This window comes from Mus pahari, chromosome 7 (genome assembly GCF_900095145.1).
Source record: "Mus pahari chromosome 7, PAHARI_EIJ_v1.1, whole genome shotgun sequence".
NCBI lineage: Eukaryota > Metazoa > Chordata > Mammalia > Rodentia > Muridae > Mus > Mus pahari.
In genome coordinates, this window is record NC_034596.1 from 823,119 (window position 1) to 843,396 (window position 20,278).

At 41.4% G+C, this 20,278-nt stretch overlaps 1 protein-coding gene across 1 annotated transcript in view; it reads right to left on the minus strand.

The window, feature by feature from the left end:
* Positions 1-20,278, minus strand: part of Babam2 (BRISC and BRCA1 A complex member 2) — a 385,486-nt gene that overhangs the window by 231,338 nt on the left and 133,870 nt on the right. The window contains exons 5-6 of the mRNA XM_021201373.1: positions 15,300-15,494; positions 4,208-4,282 (exon numbers count right to left, since the gene is read on the minus strand). Of these exons, the coding sequence (XP_021057032.1) occupies positions 4,208-4,282; positions 15,300-15,494 (270 nt within the window). The remainder of the gene's footprint in view (positions 1-4,207; positions 4,283-15,299; positions 15,495-20,278) is intronic.

Below are 20,278 nucleotides of genomic sequence, written 5' to 3' on the forward strand. Positions count from 1 at the left end.
TAGATTCTAACCTACTCCCAAAATTAATATTGTCAACCAATATTAATTTACAGATTAGAGTTTTTCTGTGCTGTTTCCATATCATCTATGCATTTTTAAAAGTTTACTATATAGGTAGGTTCCCAGTTAGCACTTAATTATTTCCAAATAATATTTGTTAACTGTATGATCAATTATATTATGCAGAACTAGAGGACAATGACTAGCACTTAAATTTGCGGGGAAGATTCCTAATCCTAGTACCATCTGACTCTAAGTCAATACTGAGGTATTCTGTATAGACTAACACCAAAACCAAATGCTACCCATTTGGGAGATTCTACTGCAGAGATCATAACAGCACAGGACACTGTGGGGCTCAGATATTGACTAAAACCCTAATTCAAAGTCCCTCCTCTTTGGGCCATTACATCGCAGACTGAATATACAAATCAAGCCAAAGGGAAACAGCTTTGCATTGCTCCTGGTTATCACAATCCACAGGTCATGATTGACATGAAGAGATACTCTTGTTTTGGCCTATGAATGGGTTTTAAAAAATATATTTATCAGACTAGAGAAATGGCTCAGTGGGTGACAGTGCTTGCCAACAAGCCTGATGACCTGAGTTCAATCCCAGGAACCCACATGTCAAAGGGAGAAAAATGACTTCTACAAGTTGTCTGCTGACCTCCCTCCACATATATGCCTTGATATGAACACACACACACACACTCNCACACACACACACACACACACACACACACACTTCAAATATATAAATAAGAGTAAAAATAATTATCTTTGCCATCACTTAAAAAGACAGGCATTTTCATATTCATAAATTTAAAACTCTGAGCTTCTGGGCTCCTTATACAAGCATCTGCATATCTGGCACATCAGGCCCTACTGTCACAGGGAAAACTACTCTAGCTGTATAGCAGCTGCTGTGCTAGATGAAGCTCAGGCTTGCAGGTTCATTACCCTTCTCACCATATCGTACTACAGGACACCAAGCCAGAGCAACTATCTCTCAGACCCTGCCTGGCCCCGAAAGCATCTGCTAAGCCAGGCTTGACTGAAAGAAGGGTGGTAACAAGTGCTAAGCCTATTAGTGACAGTCAGGTGCTGGTGAGGAAGCGGCTCCTGTAGCAATCAGACACTGGCAGCAACAGGGAGGCTTCAGTACTGCCTCTCGGTTAGTGAGCTGCCTGAACATATGCTAGGACATTCACTGCAACTCTCTGCCTGCCTTAGCTTGCTAAACATATCATGATAGGCTCACCTTCATGTCTGCTTTCTGTCTCTACTTGGCAGAGTGAACTGTGTTTTTCCCTGTGCATCCTGACGGATTAGACAGCCACAGTAGGTAGCTTTAGAAGAAAGATGACCTCCTTGTCTCCTGACAGGTGAATGATTTGGCTTTTTTGCCTGCAGTTCATTTTCATAGTATCAGGACTCAGATTCCACAGGGGAACAAAATTTCAGCAAGCATTCCATTGGGATGAATAGTCTCACTGTATCACATAAAATGAAGCCAGTAAGATTACTGCAGAAACCAGAAGTCTGCATACTTCACAGTTAATCGGTTTTGGCTCTGCTTCTGGCCTGGCCTGACCATATCCTGTGGAGAGACACTCCACAACTATGTAGACTGCATGACATTTTCTTATCCGAAAAAACTGGCTGCTGATATTTTTTGCAAGGTGAATACTTCTTATTCAATTAATAAAAAAATTAGTAGGAAAATTAGAATCTTTTCTTTCATTACAAAGTGTAGTTTTTAGAAAATCAATAGGAAAGAGACAATGTGTTTGTAGTATTATATTGTTAGGGTTAGTATTTCACACAAAACAAATAGTAAAAATAAGAATGTAGAACCAGTTTTCACTCTAACAAAATTAAGAGCAGTGTCTTCTAATGATTAACTCTTTCTTATAAGAAAGAGACCAGTCATACCTGAGTCTTTGCGGGACTGGTTCCATGACTCTGCATGGATGCCAAAATCTGCCTGGGAATTAGGTTTTTGACATAAAATGATAGGGTATTTGCCTATAACCTATGCACATCCTCCCACAGACTTCAATTATCTAGTCTTACAAATAACTGCTATACCACATTATGGAGTAATTATAACCCTCCTCCAACAAAGAACCTGTACACACTCAGTAGACGTCCATTTTTTCCAAATATTTCAACTTTGTTTGGCTAAATTCATGGATCCAGACACAGAGTCTGTCACTACATGGTCAGCTGTATGTAATTACAAAATAATTTTTCTTTGTTGAAATACTGTTTTGAATAATCACACTTCAATGATTTCAGTAGCCTCTCTGCTGCTTTATGGACCACAGTTTCTCCCTACAAACACATCTAGTAGGGAAGAGAATGGGGCCTGAAAGAAACAGACTTGGAAGGTCAATCCACATGATCTGGAACCTATGAAACACAGGGCAGGCCAGTGTGCTACTGTGCAGACAGACTACAGAAGCTGAGTGCATTTTCCCTTTACTTTACCTGAGTTTGTGTTCAATTTCTAGTGCCTGAAAATAAAGAGCAGCAGCTGGAAAACTGTTTTGCTACTGATTGAGTTTTTACTTAAGTAATTTATTTGTCTAAGCCTTTGACTTAGCTCACCCAAAGTAAAATTCAGGGTCTTACAGCACAAGGGAAGGCCTGGGCCAAGTAGTGGGAGTGGGTGGGTAGGGGAGCAGGGTGGGGGGTGGGGTATAGGGAACTTTCGGGATAGCATTTGAAATGTAAATAAAGAAAATAATAATAATTAAAAAAATTTAAAAAAAAAATTCAGGGTCTTAAGTTAGGTATCATGTTAAGAGCCATTTCCACTTACAATAAAAAGTGAAATCATATCATAGAATATCTATTAAATCACACATCCCAACATCAAAGAATTCATTAGTTAAGTGTATTTGTTATCATTGGTAAAATGAACTTAAGAGTAGATGGTGAGTTATCTCCCATAATGCAATGAGGCTCCCTGCTGCAAATCAGCAGGGTCTCTTATGCTATCTCAGTGCTCACACGTTCTGCTTCACCAGCTAATTATTGGGCAAAGTGAGGCGACCTGCTATTATCAGGACAAAGCATATGCTAACCCCAGGAGCCAAAAGAGTCAACTTTATTTGTATTCCAACAGAAACAGTTATAGACCTAAGAATTAGGTGGGGAACATCCAAATATAAGCAGCATGCCAAGGAGTTCCCAATGTGAATGTCTCCAGACAGCACAGCAAGTTCCCAGCCATTCTCTAGAGTCCTGGCTGAGATTACTAATTTCTTTTCTCTCAACAATTACAAATCCAATCAGTTCTGGAACAACATCAAATTAAGGCAAAAATTTCAGCCTGGCAGTGGTGGTACACGCCTTTAATTCTAAAACTTGGGAGGCAGAGACAGGTGGATCTCAGCGTTCCTGGCCAGCTGGGTCTACAAATCTAGTTTTAGGACAGCCAGGGCTACACAGAGAAACCCCGTCTCAGAAAAGAAAACACAAAACAATAAGGCAGAGAAATTTCAAGATTAGACTGAAACTAAAGGACGGGCTGAGAGGAGCTGCGGGAGCTGGCCAAGTCTTAAATCCTCACCTGAGTAGGCTGGGCCTCTGCCTTGGCATTTCCTTTTCAGAACTTGCTGTGGAATCTATCTGGTATCTATCTCACTAGCCACAGGTAGTCTTTTGGAGACGACCTCTCCTCTATGGAGCACGTAAGGACCTCTTTCAAATAGCTGTTCCCTGGGCCTCTATCCCACTTTAGCGAATGCCATATATACTGGTCTAATTGGATTAATGAGTCTCTCTGAGACAGCCCAACTTTGAAGGTACCTGAGTTCAGTTGCTGACATAAAGAAGTTCAAATGCCTTTTAAGCATTTTTTAGTATGTAGAATGCCTTGAACAATATCTGAGGCTTCAATCCCAGTAAGATTACTAAATAAAAATGATTTTCCCAAGTGTAATTTATTTATACTACTAATGTATAATCATCTTGTACAAAAACCTCATGCCTAAACAACTTTTACGGTTGGTACGATAGCTGAAGAAAACAATTGCAATGGATTTTCCTGCAGTAAGCATCTTATTAGAATCCACTATCTGAACAAAATAAGAAGAAACAAGGCATACAAATATTGAGCTAAATGATCACAGTATTTGTATTCTCTTATTTGTATTCTGATTTGCATTCTCTTATTGATAATGCATAGTTTTACCTTGAGAAGGTATGTAGGAATGTTGCTGAAATCTACTGGTAACTTCAATAGAAAACGAGCTGAAAATTCACCAGTCTGTAAGGAGAAAAAAGGATTAAAATATAGAACAGATTGATAAGTAACAATTATGTCCAAGAAAAAAATTCAACTATTTCAATATACAGACAACTCCTATTAGACAAGACAGAAAAATAAGGTTGGAAAGCAGGAGAGGATTAAAAAGAATCCTTAACCTATTAAAGGGGGCACAGTTTTAACAAAAGAACTTTTCATTTTAATGCATGATAACATTTTAAAGTAATATTGGTTTTTTTTAAAAAAAACTGTGAAAAGAATACATGAATGGATATCATTTTTCAAAAACACTGAAATAGGAAGAGACCACCTTGCCTGCCCCTGCGACTTATCTGCTTTCCTAAGCATTCATACCATCGCCCCGACTCTGTAACTTACCTTCATGTATGCTGACATCCATTACAGGATGTGTGCAAGTCCATACAAAGACCAAACTTCCTCTAATGTGGAGCAATACATCAAAGAAAACCCAGAAAAGATTCTAATCTCTTGAAAGTTCACAAATATTATTATCAACTAATATTTTCAGTAATTAGAAATTTAAAGCACTTAAGCTATAAATAATAACTCCAGTTAATTGCTTTGTGTATGTGTGCATATATGTATGAGTATGTATGTGTATGTGTGTATGTGTATGTGAGTGTGTGTGTGTGAGTGTTGTGTATGAACGTGTGTGAGTGTGTGTGTATGAGTGTGTGTGTGAATGTGTATGTGTGAGTATGTGTGTGTGTATGTGTGTGTGTATGAATATGTGTGAGTGTTGTGTATGAATGTGTATGAGTGTGTGTGTATGAGTGTGTGAATGTGTATGAGTATGTGAGTGTGAGAGTGTGTGTGTGTGTGTGTGAGAGAGAGAGAGAGAGAGAGAGAGAGAGAGAGAGAGAGAGAGAGAGAGCGCTATTTCTAAGCAAACTATTCAGTGATCTCAGGATTCCAAGGCCTCTATGCAAGCAAAGGCAACAAAGTTATGTGAGAACCCAGAGTCTCCCACCCTCTCTCACTGCAAGCATTTTGTGTGGCTTAAAATTTTGACACAGTGAACTCCAATATGACATGTTTGACAAAAAAATAAAAAAATGCTAAAACTACTATCAATAATGGTTCTTTCTCTAGCCTGCCCACTTGGCCTAGAGACACAGATTAACCAACATATGTCTTGTCTCTCATCAGAGGCACTTCTATTTGTAATAGATGGTAAGTAACAAAGAGATCCACAACTGGTCAATGTACAGAGAATAAAAGATTATAGAACACCCATCCCTAAATCAGACATCTATACTATAACCTCCCTTCTCCTAGGGCTCATGAATCATTGCAGAAAGGGAGATAGAAAGAGTGAGACAACCTGAGGTGGTGTCTTCTGGACACAGCAGAACACCTGCACAGAGGAACTCACAGCAGCTGTGACAACATGCATAAGACCTGTGCCATCTAAAGCCAGGTGAATCCCAGCATAGAGAGAGGGGCTGGGCATGGGTTCCCACATCTAGTCAAGGAACTATCTACAAGTGACAGCTGCTGGGAGATATACTGGGAGAGGAAGGGTCAGTATAGCTCCCATAAGTCACTGCCTTCCACAGAAGGCCACACGTCCAAGGACATAGGAGTAGCACAGACTGACTTCATTTGTGGGAGGAAAAAACCCACAAAGCTGGGAGGGTCGGGAAGTGGGTGTGAATGTAGGAGGAGTTGGAGGAGAGGTGACAATGGCATATATACATTATATACTTTATGTACATATAATATCTATATATTATATATATATATTTCTGTATAGTACATATGTGTATGCAGTATATGTTATATATTGCAATTTTATGTATACTATATATACATAAATAAAAACCACCTATTTTTCTCAGAGAACATTTTTAATATTTAATCTATCTCTATCCTTTTATACTGTTATCACTCAGAGCTTACAGTATCGTTTTTGCCTTCTAATCCTTCAAAAACTCAACCAAACAAACCCCTAAATCATAACTTTAAGCACAGAAACATTCCCAAATAATTTTTAGGAATGGATGGATGAGCTACATATAAGCTGTGCACACCTTTTACGGATGGCCCCACGGGTCTCAGCACTCTCTTCTACAAGCACACTAACAACTGGCTCTGGTTCTCATGACTGGAAACTTGGGAAACGAAGAGAAAGATAAACTTGAGCTCAGAAGGCAGCAGTGATAGCAGCCCTCCGCCCAGCTCCGAGTTTGCTTAGCACTCCTCATCTCCCAGCATGCACCTGTCTCTAGCTAATGACAGCGCATTTTACCATCATCCCCAGTCCAACCTTGTGACAGAAAAGGGAGAAATGAGTAGTACCCCAAAGCAAAGATGCGGTACGAGGCAGGCACACCATGAATGTCTAAGGTGAGGCACAAGCCTGATTCTCCAAGCTAAGCAGCTCCGCTCAGCCCCACACTGGGTGAACACTTAAGGGTCACAGGATGATCTGCAGTACCTCGGAATGGCTCCTGAGAGAAGTGTGGTGAGACCCTAGCCTCATTTCCCTTTTATTGAGCCCAAGACTTCTGTTGTTAGGTTTAGCTCATAGAAGACTCTAAAGCTGGCAGACCCTATTGAGCCATGGTTCTTTGGACCAAGGCATGCTGACCCGTCAAGGAGGCGATAATACTTTGAACGAAGTAAGGCTAGTGCTAACATCTAACTCTTTGTGCTAAATGCAGTTTTATAAAAAGGTACTAGCCTGTTGGGCACTGAAATCACAGAAATGAAACAGCAAGTCCTCCTCTGGTACTGTGTACAGTGCTCAGCCAGGAACCCATGCTCCCAGCTGACCCTCTCCTCTTGCTCCTGTAAGACATTTCCCTCTCCACTCGCCCATCAGCATGAACAACCTTTTACTTCACTTCTGTGCTAAGCTCCCATGTTACTCTTCATTCCACATTACAAATCATCCTCCTGAAAAAAATGAATCTATTTGAGGTCCGTATTTCCTCTTTTGTTTTTCTCTCTAGTCGACCCTTCTTCCCCATCACCAAAACATCTCTTGTAAGGTCACCAATGAACTCCTCATGGCCAAACTCCATGGTGATTGCTGTTCTCACCTCAGGGCTGTGTCAGGAGCACTCTGGCAGAGCAATCACTGCTGGTGTGGAGCATAACTCACTTGGTACCCAGGGCCACATTTCCAGGGTCTTTTTTACACCAGAAGGCCTCAAGTCGAATCCCCTCAGCTGACAGCTGAGAAACAATGAAGCATGGCTGAGCTAGCCCCAAGACCGTTCAGCTTTGCTGCACTCTCTAGCCAACCTCATACGAGCTCTGAGCCTTAAACATTTACATGCCAATGCTCCCAAAATGCACTATCTCCACTTTCCTAATTCAAGTCTTATTTCTCCAATACCATGAAAATTCCCAATTTTGTGTTCTTTCCTTGATATTTATTACTCAGTGTAATAAATAAATGATAATTCTATTATTCTTTAAGATAAAAACAAAAACCAAAACAAACAACAAAAGAATCCACAGTCACCTTGACTTCTAGCTTCCCTCCTATCTCATAACCAGAGTGGAAACACACACTACAGATCGAATGCAGTCACTTCTCATGGTCACTGGCACCTGCTACAGCTGGAGGGAGCTGCAGGCTGGACTGCCACTGGCCCTGATCGCTCCGTACCTTTCCAGGTGCAGCTCATTTCCTTCTCAATACACTGTGATCAGATCATGACTTTTCTTGTTAAAAATCCTCAGTGTGGAAATTTACCTCCTTTACAGATTAAGAGGAACTGAGCAAGGAAACAAGGTATCCAGAACAGCTGCAAGCAGAAGGCCGAGGCAGGGAAGAGCAGGGTGGTGAGGTCGCTGGAGCCAATACGCAGGAGACAGATCCATGAGTCAAAGAAACTCTCCTGCACAGTGTGAGAAGAATCTAACCCCTGCAAGATGTACAATACTCATCCACACAAGTAGCAGATGTCTGTTAAGTCATCTGGAGGCAGGGCTTTAGAAGATGCCACGGGATTCCAAGAAAGTGGGAAAGAGAGCTGGAGAAATGATAAATGAAATTCAACCTCTTTATTCTTCATTCTCAACTTATGAAGGCAAACTATCTAGCAATAAACAAACAACTATTGCTATCTACTAGTGCAAAATATTAGTCTATAGTTGAAATTGTAATCAAATGGTTTAAAGTGGTTAAATCTGATGGTCTGTGTATACGTATATATGTATAGACACACATACATGTATTTGAAAAACCAGTAAAAGAAATAAAATGTCAAATTTAAAGAATTATAAGAACTCTTCTCCATATAAGGTAACAAAAATAATTAGATATTTTTTAACACTTGGACTCATGTGAACTGCAAGTTATTTTAGTCCACATACTATATTTTAGCTTTTGGCCCACTTTTAGTTTATATGATACATTTTTATTTTACCAACTATTTTAGGCCAAATGTTTAAAAAAAAAAAAAAAGCCTCTTGGACTGATGGTCCCTCCATATCCTTTCTCAGAAGGTCACTCCTCACTCTGATACACATGGTTTTTAATGGCAAGGAGTTGGCTGACATACTGAAGTCACACACACACAAAAAAAAACTTTTGGTCCAAAGACCAAAATAAAATGGAGTTTATCTGCAATGGGCTAAGGTATAAAACTAAAGTCAGAAAGAAACTTGTGATAGAAATAGAATTTGCTATAGTGGGAAAGAAAAAGTGATTGATGATCTCCAGCTTCTAAGTCTACCATACCTCCTTCCTGAAAAACTATTTTACCAGCACATATTAATTATACAAACTCCTGGGTCTTACTGCGACACTCAAAAGCATGGGATGCTTGTACAGGAGCCATGTTTACCTTCTCTCGGTGCCCCTTTCTGCAGACATGCTGCTGAGTCCAGCACCCACTACACAAGGAGTGAAAAGAACTCCGGCTGGAGAGCCAGCTCAGCAGCAAAAGGGCTGCCTAGACTGTGCAGGCCTCCTGTTCAAGCCCCAGAGCCACAGAAACATTCCAGGAGAACACAGACAACTCTCACTCATCTCCAAGGCACTGGCAATGCTGGCAACTACAGCTCAAGGACTCTGCTGTTAGCTGTCACTGACTCGCCTACGATCTATAAGATAACCTGCCTGCCTTTGTGAATCTGAGCAAATATCAGGCTAAGGCATGTCTTTGTGTAACCCTGAAATTACAGACACACTATGAAGAGGAAAACACATACACAGAGTCACACAGTCACTCACACACACACACACACACACACACACACACACACACACAGAATCACACAGTCACTCACACACACACACTCAAAGTCACACAGTCACATGCAGTCAGTCACACATACAGTCACACACACACACACACACACACACACACACACACACACACAGTCATACATACCAGCATTGCTCACCCACATATAATGACTGTCTTTATACTTGATTTTGGTCACTCTGTTGTACTGTCGAAGATTACTTCTACAGCATTCCTTCCTGTAAGCTTTAAATGAGATGTTTAGATGCAGCCAAGTAAAGAGAATAATTTTAATTTTTTTAGTCAGTCCCTGATCAGACCTCTTCTTGGATAGATATAGAAAATTACCTGACCTATGACCATGAAAATGTTGGCTTCTGCCAACTGCCTTAATGGCACTGTCCCCAGCATTAGTCCTGAATATATGTATCCTCCTCATTTTAAGTCAGAGCATGTTGGCAATCACTCCAGCTGACAAGACGTGAGTTTGGCAATTTCCTGGTGCTGGGCTTTTCTGCTCTGCAGCAGCTGTCCCACAGTTCCCTTTGTTTTGGGGAGTGACAGGTAGACATCTTGTGCTGAACACATTCCAATCAAGTTGTTCTGCCTCAGGGGATCCTCCTTCCTGTCTGAGCACTGATCCCTTATCCACAAATGAGCGTTCCTAGGAAATGGACTAGTGCCACGCAGAGAAGGTAAAGGCCAAGAACTAACTGGGAAAGGTGACTCTAACTTAATTTGGGGACACTGTGGTAGGGGTGATTCTTAAAACTGACAACCAATTAGTCTGGAAGTTTGTGGAAAGTTCTTTTGCAAGAATATAAGCATATAGTTAGTCTTATTAGAATATCACACTCTAAAGACATTCTTAAAATGTATTACTTTTTCCCAAACCATGATTGGGGATGTTATCCATTTCTATCGATTTTAAAGCAAAGGGAAACCAGAAGCTGAAATAGTAGACTTCCTTACTACATCAGTAAAGGAGAGTGGAGATCAACCTTAAGCTCTATGTTATCAGGTCACTGATAAATTACTGAAGAGGACAAGGTTGACAGAAAAGCCTTGTGATATTCCTCAAGACACTGGAGGACGTAAAGACAGGGACTCTCCAGAGCAAACTGGCTGCTTAAAGCAGCTGACATGGCAGGATCTGAATTTAGCCTGAGACTGTGCCTTGATATACGAGGTGAAGGCACCCCATGTCAGTCTTCGTCCTTCACATGCATGTGTGCATACATGTCCATGTGTCCCACATGTGGTACATTCACACCACACACACATACATATACAGAAATGACAAGGGAGAGGGAAGAGGGGTCGGATTCCTTTGCAATGGTTGTTTCTTGGTTACAACTGATGTCTGCACTCCTACTGAAGTCTGAACACCATCCACTCAGAGACAACCACTCCAGTATGTCTTCCCTCTCTAGTCATCAAGGACATTTCTGCTTCTCCATGATTTCTCAAAGATTATATGTCTGTGGGTGAAGTCCTGGCCAGCGTCTCCCTGTGAGCCTCCTCCAGGCGCACTGCTGTGCCTTTCCTTAATCTTAGAGCAGACAGAGCCATTCTCAATGCTGACCCCAGGACTGTAAGACAACATGGCTAGGTTGTCTTAAGCGACCAAGATCATGGTGAGTTTACAGCAGTAAAAACAAGATAATATTGTTCTTAATTGAAACATTTTGGCTGAAAATCAAGTTCTTTTCTATCTTGCAGAATCCTGTGTTAACCTTCCAGATTCCTGGTCTGATAGTGGTCCTGCTAGCAAGCTGTCCTTCAGAATAGCCCTGAGCCCTGTGTTCAGCCCTCACTTGTCTGTCCCTCAAGGCTCACCTTTTCATCCTAGCTCCTCCTTGCTTGCTTAGATGCTAACTCATGTCCAGATACTTTTACTTCCATATTGTCATTCCTGTATGTCACTGGGCCTTGACTACTGTGAGCTTACATGTAACTATTACTGCCCTTGAAGGGTTCTCGGGTGCTTTAGCTCACCTTACAGTGACTCAGCATTAAAGTGTCACAATCACTCCATTAGAGAGAGCAAAGGGGTTGCCTACAGCACTAGCACATGTTTGTCGCTACCGTGTCCGAAAGGAGTGACAACACAACATTCTTCTCAAAGCAGTTTATTCAGGAACCTTAAAACATGCAGCTCATAATCGCAAGCCCTTAAATAACCCATCTACCACGCCCCATCAGCCCAGTCCGCGTATCACCAGTTCATTGGCCAGTATTATCGCCTGTCAGATGGTCCAATCTTGCGTCATGGTGCACCTGCGCAGTTCTCACAGTGGATGTGGCTTATTTGGGGTGAAAGGAAGTCAGGCGTGAGTCAATGAGACTTGGCAGTCGTCCCAGGCGCCTTGAGATGGCTGCCACACCCGCTCCTCACACATATTATCAATAAAGTGGGTGCTAAGAGGCAGGAGGGTGCTGAGAACTTATCAATGCATTATGCTTTAAATGGATCTGAACTTCTACATTCAGGTGAAGGACAGCTCATGAAACTATAAAAGGTACCATAGAACTGATTATATTCCAATTCAGACTATATACTTAAAGGAGGACGAACAGTGGAGAGAGCTTAGCTGACAGAGTGCTTGCTTGCCTTGCAAGTACAAGGTTCTAAGTCAATCCTCAGAACCAAGATAAAAACAAAGACAAGCAAACAACAGAGATAAACAAACCAGGACTGTGGGCACACGCTCGCAGTCCTAGTGCCAGAGACAAGCATATCCCAGGAGCTCACTGGCTAGCCAGCCTAGCCTATTTGGTGACTTCCAGACCAAAAAAAGAGACACTGACGCAAAACAAAAGTGAATAGCACCTAACATCAACACATAAAGTTGTCCTCTGGCCTCCACACGCACATACACAAAGGCACACATACAAGTGAACACAGATACCACAAACATGTATGCACACATAGTCACATATAGACCGTGTACTGGCTAATTTTATGTCAACTTGACACAGCTGGAGTTATCACAGAGAAAGGAGCTTGAGTTGGGGAAATGCCTCCATGAGATCCAGCTGCAGGGCATTTTCTCAATTAGTGACAAAGGGGGGAGGGCCCCTTGTAGGTGGGACCATCTCTGGGCTGGTAGTCTTGGGTTCTATAAGAGAACAGGCTGAGCAAGCCAGGGGAGGCAAGCCAGTAAAGAACATCCTTCCATGGCCTCTGCATCAGCTCCTGATTTCTGACCTGCTTGAGTTCTAGTCCTGTCTTCCTTGGTGATGAACAGCAGTATGGAAATGTAAGCCAAATAAACCCTTTCCTCTCCAAACTGCTTCTTGGTCATGATGTTTGTGCAGGAATAGAAACCCTGACTAAGACAGACAGACATACATATACACAGATATACACATGAATATATATGCATACAGACAGACATACACAGACACACACAAAAACATATACAAAAAAGTGAAGTGGCAAAACAAAACCATAAAAACGATAACCAGATAGTAATTCCAAATTTAAAATGAGCTTTCTATCATTAAAGACAACAGAGACTCATTAAGAAGTCATGTTGGGCTGAATCTAACACCCTCTTCTGAGAGGACATTTAAGTAGATTTTTTTAGTAAGAACAGTTCTGGAGACAACAGACAGACTAAATTCATCTTAGTAGCCATGTAAGTCAATAATTAATAGCTTAAAACATACTGTTAATAGAGTTGTTAAACAGTCTATTCATTATGGGAAAGGTTCCTGGGATAGATGAAACTGGAGCTGCTGTATGCGCTGGCAGTGCTTATGTCATGACCACACACCAGCCCCCAGCAGGAGTCATTCACTCCTGCTGATGTTGACTGATGTTGAGATATTCACTGCAGCATCAGCTAAAGAGCAAAGCCATGAGACCCCACTGCAGGACTAAACAAAATGTGCTGGGCACATGGATACAGCCTCAGTAAAACAGGAGAATCTGACGCATGCGAACATGGGTCAACTCTCAAGACAATATGCTAAGTGAAACAAGCCAGTCACACAAAAGCAACACTGTGTAGTTACATCATATGAAGCAGCTAATGAGCAGGATCATTGAGACAGAAAGTAGAGAGGAGGAAGATGAAATAGTGATTAATAAAGATAAAATTGGAGTTTTGCAAGATGAAAAAGCTCTACAGATCTGCCACACAACAATGTATTATACTTGACAGGATTGAACTATATACCTAAAATGGAAGAGGCAACTTCAAAGTCATCTCTCTTACATAATGCAATATAGATGACTTTACAAAAGAAAAACCAAGGCTTGAAGGATAGCTCAGTGGGTAAAGGAACTTGCTGCCAAGTCGGAAGACCCAAGTTCAATCCCAGGAACCTACATACTGAAAGGAGAGAACTCCTACAGGTTGTTGTCTAACCTCCACACACAGCCCAGGGCATATACACTCCCAAACACATGCGCACAAACACATGCATGTGAGTGCACACACACACACACACATCAATAAATAAGTGTTGGGGCTGGAGAAATGACTTAGTGCTTAGGAGCACTGGCTGCTCTCCAGAGGTCCTGAGTTCAATTCCCAGCAACCACATGGTGGCTCACAACCATCCGTAATGGGATCTGATGCCCTCTTCTGGCATGCAGGTGTACATGCAGGCAGAGTACTCATATACATAAAAATAAAATAAATCTCAAAAGAAAAAAAAATGTCACAAATAAATAAATGTTGAGACGTTTCTTTTTTTCAATGCAAAGGACTGGAAAGATAATTAAGGATAATTAAGTGGGTAAAGGCACCTTCTGCCAAACCTTACAACCTGAGTTCTTCAAATCGCTCATGATAGACTCCCAAAGGTGTCTTCTGACTGACACAAGAATATTATAGCATGCACACACACACACACACACTCCAAATATATAAAAATGGAAAAAGTAAAAGAAAAAACTTGGAACTCTTAAGTATGTTCTAACAGGAAGACTTGATTCAAGTTTTGAAGGTGTGTTGCTTATCTTTTGACTTTGGAAATCGCATCCCTGAAGCACTTTAGAAACTCCAAGGGAGGTCATGCTGGGCATAAGGGTGGCTTGATGGGCTCTAATAGAGTTAGCCCGAAGAGCAAGGAACTCATTCTGTGTGTCACCTGAGTTTCCTCACTCAGCCACTCAACAAACGCAGGCAGAACACTGAAGATGCAGTAGGCACTGCTCCAGGTGTGCAGTATGGCAATGCCTGCCCTCAACTTTGACCTTCCACATGAAAAAAATCAAACAAGCGTTACATGTGGCAGGCTTTCCGAGCATGGTACACAACCATCCTGGCATTCACTTTTGGGTACTGGAGCTCCTCCCTGTGTGTGGCTGGATCTACCAAGCGATGAGGACTGGGCATCATGTCTACAGAGCATGCTGTAGGAGTGCTTTCCTGTGCACACTCTCCACCTCCCTGCTGCCTTGCTGTGGTCAGGCCTTCTGCCTGCTTAGGTGGCACCCTGTGGAGAGGCCCTAGAGAGGAACCAAAGGCAGCTTCCAGGTTCCAGCTAACACCAGCTGAGGCCCTGGGATCAGCAAGCTCCCTGATTTCTGAACATAGGAGAGTGGGGATGAACCAAACTCTACACACTTCTCCTGTGATACTCTTTACAAATGATAAGCATGTTCATCGTTAGTTCTCTTCAACCTCTGTATTATGAGAAAACACACACACAGATCACCGAGCCACCTGCGTGTGAGCAAACGACCAGACCTCACTGCACGGATAGCCCAAGGCTCTTAGCTCTTTAATTTCATCACAGATGAAGTAACTCTCCTACCCTTCAGCACTTACCCAGTTGTTTTTCTTCCCAGCATAAATTTCCATGTTCTCTCCATACTGAGGCTCTTCCAGGAGCGTCTGGTACTCAAACATGAGGCGTGAGCTCTCACGGAGGCGGCCGCACTGAAACTGGTGGTACTGCTGCACCAGCTCCTTCACCACTAGCAACAGGCACTCGGGGTTTGAAGGGTTCCAGGAGGCAAGGTTCTGCGGAGTCATAAACAACGACCAGTGAAAAATAGTTTCGTGCAAATCCCTCATCACAGCTGCACATCAGAGCAGAGGGGGGAGCAACAGAAGCCTGCTAACAAAGACTACCCCTGACAGGCTGTGCCCACAGAGGCAGGGATTGCCAAAGTGAGAGATCAAAACTGCCCAGAAGACTGATTTTGATCCTGAACACGGAATTTGTTTCTGATTCTTTTATAACCTTTGGTTTTTTTAACAAGCAGCACCTAAACTCAGCATTCTACACAAAAGTAATTTAATTCCACATTGTAGACTATCTACATCTGTAAGACCACATGTAAATAAATACCCTGCAAACAACAGCATTATACAGAAATATAAACAGAATAGTATTGACCAAACAGGAATGGAGAAGATACAGGGGAAAATACATCTAGGAAATGCAGGATTTAGAGGTAAAAAAGGTAGGAGTGAGGGAAGACCAAGTAAGTGTCTAGTAGTCAGACTCACATCTGTCTGTTCACTCTTGCCTTCCTTGACTATGTATCAGTTGTACCCATCAACACTTCTTCAGAGTAAGTGGAAACAGCACAATAAAAGGAGACACAGCATCTTAGTGTGGTCCTGGAAATATTCTGATAGCACAGACTCCTGAAGGATCTTGCAGGCCCACTTGTAGGACCATCACACTAGAATACATTCCTTTAAAGACAACCAAAGCATAGACCCTACCTGAAGAAAATGAACAAAAGAATGCATTTGTGACAAGGAGGCTGATGCCCTTGGTACCCATGGTTTTAACATTCAGAGATTCAACAACTGCAGATTAAAATCATTTAGAAAAAAGTGTGTTGGTACTGGACTGATATCTTTCCTTGTCCATTATTCTCTACACAATAGGATACAACCATTTAGGCAGTATTTATATTATAGATGATGTGCACAAATCACTATAAATACCACATCATTTTATACAAATTGTCGAGCAGCTGAAGATTCTGGGATTGATGGCTTCTCGGCACTGATTTCCTAGACACCCAGGACAAGGTTCTGTGCTCTTCTGCATAGTCTAAGTGACAGGAACTTGGTGGTGGTGGTGGGGGGAGGGGGGGGGACAAGGTAGGCCTTCAAGGATAGGAAGAACAGGACGAAGCAGAGATTCCCAAAAAGAGGAAGAGCAAATGGTCCGCCATCACACAATAAAGTAGGCATGGTGATTAGTGAGAAGAACAGAGTGGTGCATGGCAAAGCTCTTGGCCTTGACAGCTGAGATTCCTTTGAGCTATTCAAAACTTCATTCAAAATGTTAACAATATGTACAAACTCAGGCCAGACCTGAAAATGGCCATTACGCAGCCTGCTGGATGTGTTCTTCCAAGATCAGTCACACTGACAAATAGAAAAGATAATGGCTTGTGACTTCTTAGTAACAAGTGTGCCTTCCCAGGCTGCCTAGAGTACTAGAGCAAAGGAAAACACTTTCGCCACCTCAATGTCTAGTCCTTAAATCCTACCATTTTTATTCAGAGCTTGGAACACGTCGAGCCCATGTCCACACAATAAGAAAATAATCATAAAAACATATTATCAGGAAAACATCTCTGAATAATTGAAATTAATTTCAAACCATTCAACCTAATTGTTAAATTCACAGTATAGACATGCCAACCAACATCTCCTTCCTGTTAAAACACAACCTCCCAATACCTGGAAATGCCTCTGACCTTGACCATTCAAACACACTTAGCTGGAAACCACGCCCATCCGTGCAGGTTTGGACATAACTAGCTAAAGATCTGTCTCTTATGACTATATGACTGCTTTACTTATATATTATAATGTTATATATAACCTTTAGTCTTAAGGTTCCCTAAGAGTAAGTCTACTAAAGACCAAGAGCTATTTTAAAAACAGTGTCTAGTATATAAGACAGTGGGCTTCCTAACCCTCTTGAGTCTTGAGCAACAAATACAGAGGAACGCTCCAACTTTCAACAGGGAAGGAGGCAGCAGCATACATTTTCAGGACTCTCTATGAAAAAGGAAAATATAGCTGTGTTTCTACTCAGAAAGTTCTGTTCTGTTTTATTTTTGTTAATGAACCAAAGAAAACATCTGAAATGAAGATGGCCACAAACGAGAAGCAAAGATCACATAATATACTAACAAAAAAAGCAATCTAAAATGGATTCTAAAATGAGTAGTAAAAAATACAATTAAAGAAAATGATCAACTACAGTCAATGAAAATAACCAAAGAATTAACTAACAGTTTGGAAGTGAAACTAATTTGTCTTCACTAAAATACCTCAGATGCAAGAGGGGGTCAGCCAAAGACTATTGAACTAGTGGGGTGCAGAGTAAGACTGTATAAATGTAAATCTGCCCTCCAAGCCCCAGTTTAGTTCGCTAAAACAGTAGCGAAGCAGACCCATAGCCCATTTCATGGGAATGGTGACTTCCTGTCCCTGCTTTAGTTCGCTAAAACAGTAGCGAAGCAGACCCATAGCCCATTTCATGGGAATGGTGACTTCCTGTCCCTGCTCTGGCTGCTCTATCCTGCTGCCTGAACATGAGGGCATTCCTGTTGAAGTGACCATCAACCCGCCATGTTTCTTTCTTCCTAAATCCACTCCATTCATATCAGCAGCACCATCAATCCTCAGGTCTTCCTGTGCTTCCTCTGTAAGAAACGAAATGAGTCAGAGCAGCTTTCAAGAGAGGTCTAGCTCACAAGCAGCTCAGGTGTTTCTCAAGACCATAGCACTCACCAGACTGAAGCAAATCCACACTGAAAGAACATCAGTAATGGAAAGAGCTAGAAACAATGGCCAGCCACCAGTTTGTGGCTTTGGGAAGATTAAATAGGGAGATAAAATAAACACATGAGACTTAGAATCATCACTGTCTAATAATAATGAAATGGCATCCCAGAGAAATTTCTCTTCTCCAAAAATAGTGGGGGAAGGGTATAGGGGACTTTTGGAATAGCATTTGAAATGTAAATAAAGAAAATATCTAATAAAAATTGAAAAAAAAATTGTCACTAAGAGGATAATATAGACAATGAATTAGAAATATAACAACAACAAAAAAAACCCTAATATTACCTAAAACCTACAACAAAATCCTGCCTAACATTCTCACATAAAGGGACATCAAAACCAAGGAACAACATATGAAGCCTTGTTAGTAATCAAAGAAGTGTGACTTTAAAACATTCAGAATGACAAGTCTCATGGCCAGCACTGACAATCATGTGCCCTCCCCACACAGGGACTCAAGTCTCAGGCTCCTTGGGCACCCTGCAGATCTGCAGCTTTGCCATCCTGCACTTCCTGTTCTCTGGGTGACACTAGCCCCAGAGCAGGCTCTAGCAGGACTAATTAGTGTGGCACTTTCTGAGAACAGAGGGACAGCTCTACACATTGTCTCTTACTACCATGTGGCATTCTCATTTGTCTTTCCTCTTTTACAGCACCCACACAAGATAGTTGAGCCAATAATACTTATATTTTAAATTAGCCAATTAACCAGTAATACTGAGGGTATCATTTAATGGGTATTGTAACACATGGGAGTGTAATACTCCACATAAAAACCATCTACGTACAAGAAACTTACTAGAAAAAAATTAGTAACTGATTTCTACAATTAAAAGCCATTTTGTAGGTTTTTAAAACCTGATTTCCATAGTCTCTAAAATTTCTGTGTATGTGTGTATATGTTTAGTTATAAATGCATTTACCACATACCATAAGGGAAGAAATATAAATTTTACAATACAGGATAGACTATTTTCCATATTTCACTTTGTGTGTGTGTGTGGTCCTGGGGACTGAACCCAGGGCTTGAGCATGCCAGAGAACAAAGCACTTTCCACCTCAACCTTGAGGAACCCAGTCTATTTCCATTTGCTGTTTATGACACAAGACTTCAGTTATCTCTTCAAACAACTGAAACTTAGAAAGGTCTGAAGGAAAAAATCATATCCTTTAACCACAAATACGTATATTTTCACACTACCATTGAGCTTGTTACTGTTCCAATTCCAAGGCTCAAAGAACAGTTTGGAGATATTAGTGCAGCAAGCTCTAGTGGCATGCAGTGGTCACAGTGGCCTCAGGAAATGACCAATGACATTTTCATTTCCAACAGAACAGAAACTGAACAAGCAGGAATGATTTAAATGTCAGCCAGGGGAACATACAAATGATAACAAAAATAGCCCTGCTCTTGGCTTATTCGCAACAGGACAATGTCAACAATGAAAATCTCTGTTAAACCTTAACATATAAATAATTCTTCAATACAAAGAAACGAAATGACATTAGCTATCTTTTCATAATCCCTTCCTACTTTTTAAAGCTAGCACAACCTGAGCATACTGTGGATGACAAATTTAGGTCTACATACAGCAAGTCTGTTCCCTGCTCACATAACAATTCTTGAAATATTTACATAGTCAGGGGACTAGCACATCCTATGACGGCAACAGTGCTAGCTGACAGCTGATATCTGGGGCCTTTACACTTGAGAAGATTCAAGGACTAAGAACAAAACAAAACTTAAAGGGAAGTGGACACTGTGTGCTCCTGCAGCCCACGCACAGTGGCAAGCATTGGAAAGGCAAGAAACTAAACAGGGCAGTAGCTCCACAAGCCTAGGGCTCTATCTCAGATACTCTAATAGCTCTGATAGTAGCTCCACAAGCCTATGGCTCTATCTCAGATACTCTAAGAGCTCTGATAGTCGCTCCACAAGCCTATGGCTCTATCTCAGATACTCTAATACCTCTGATAGT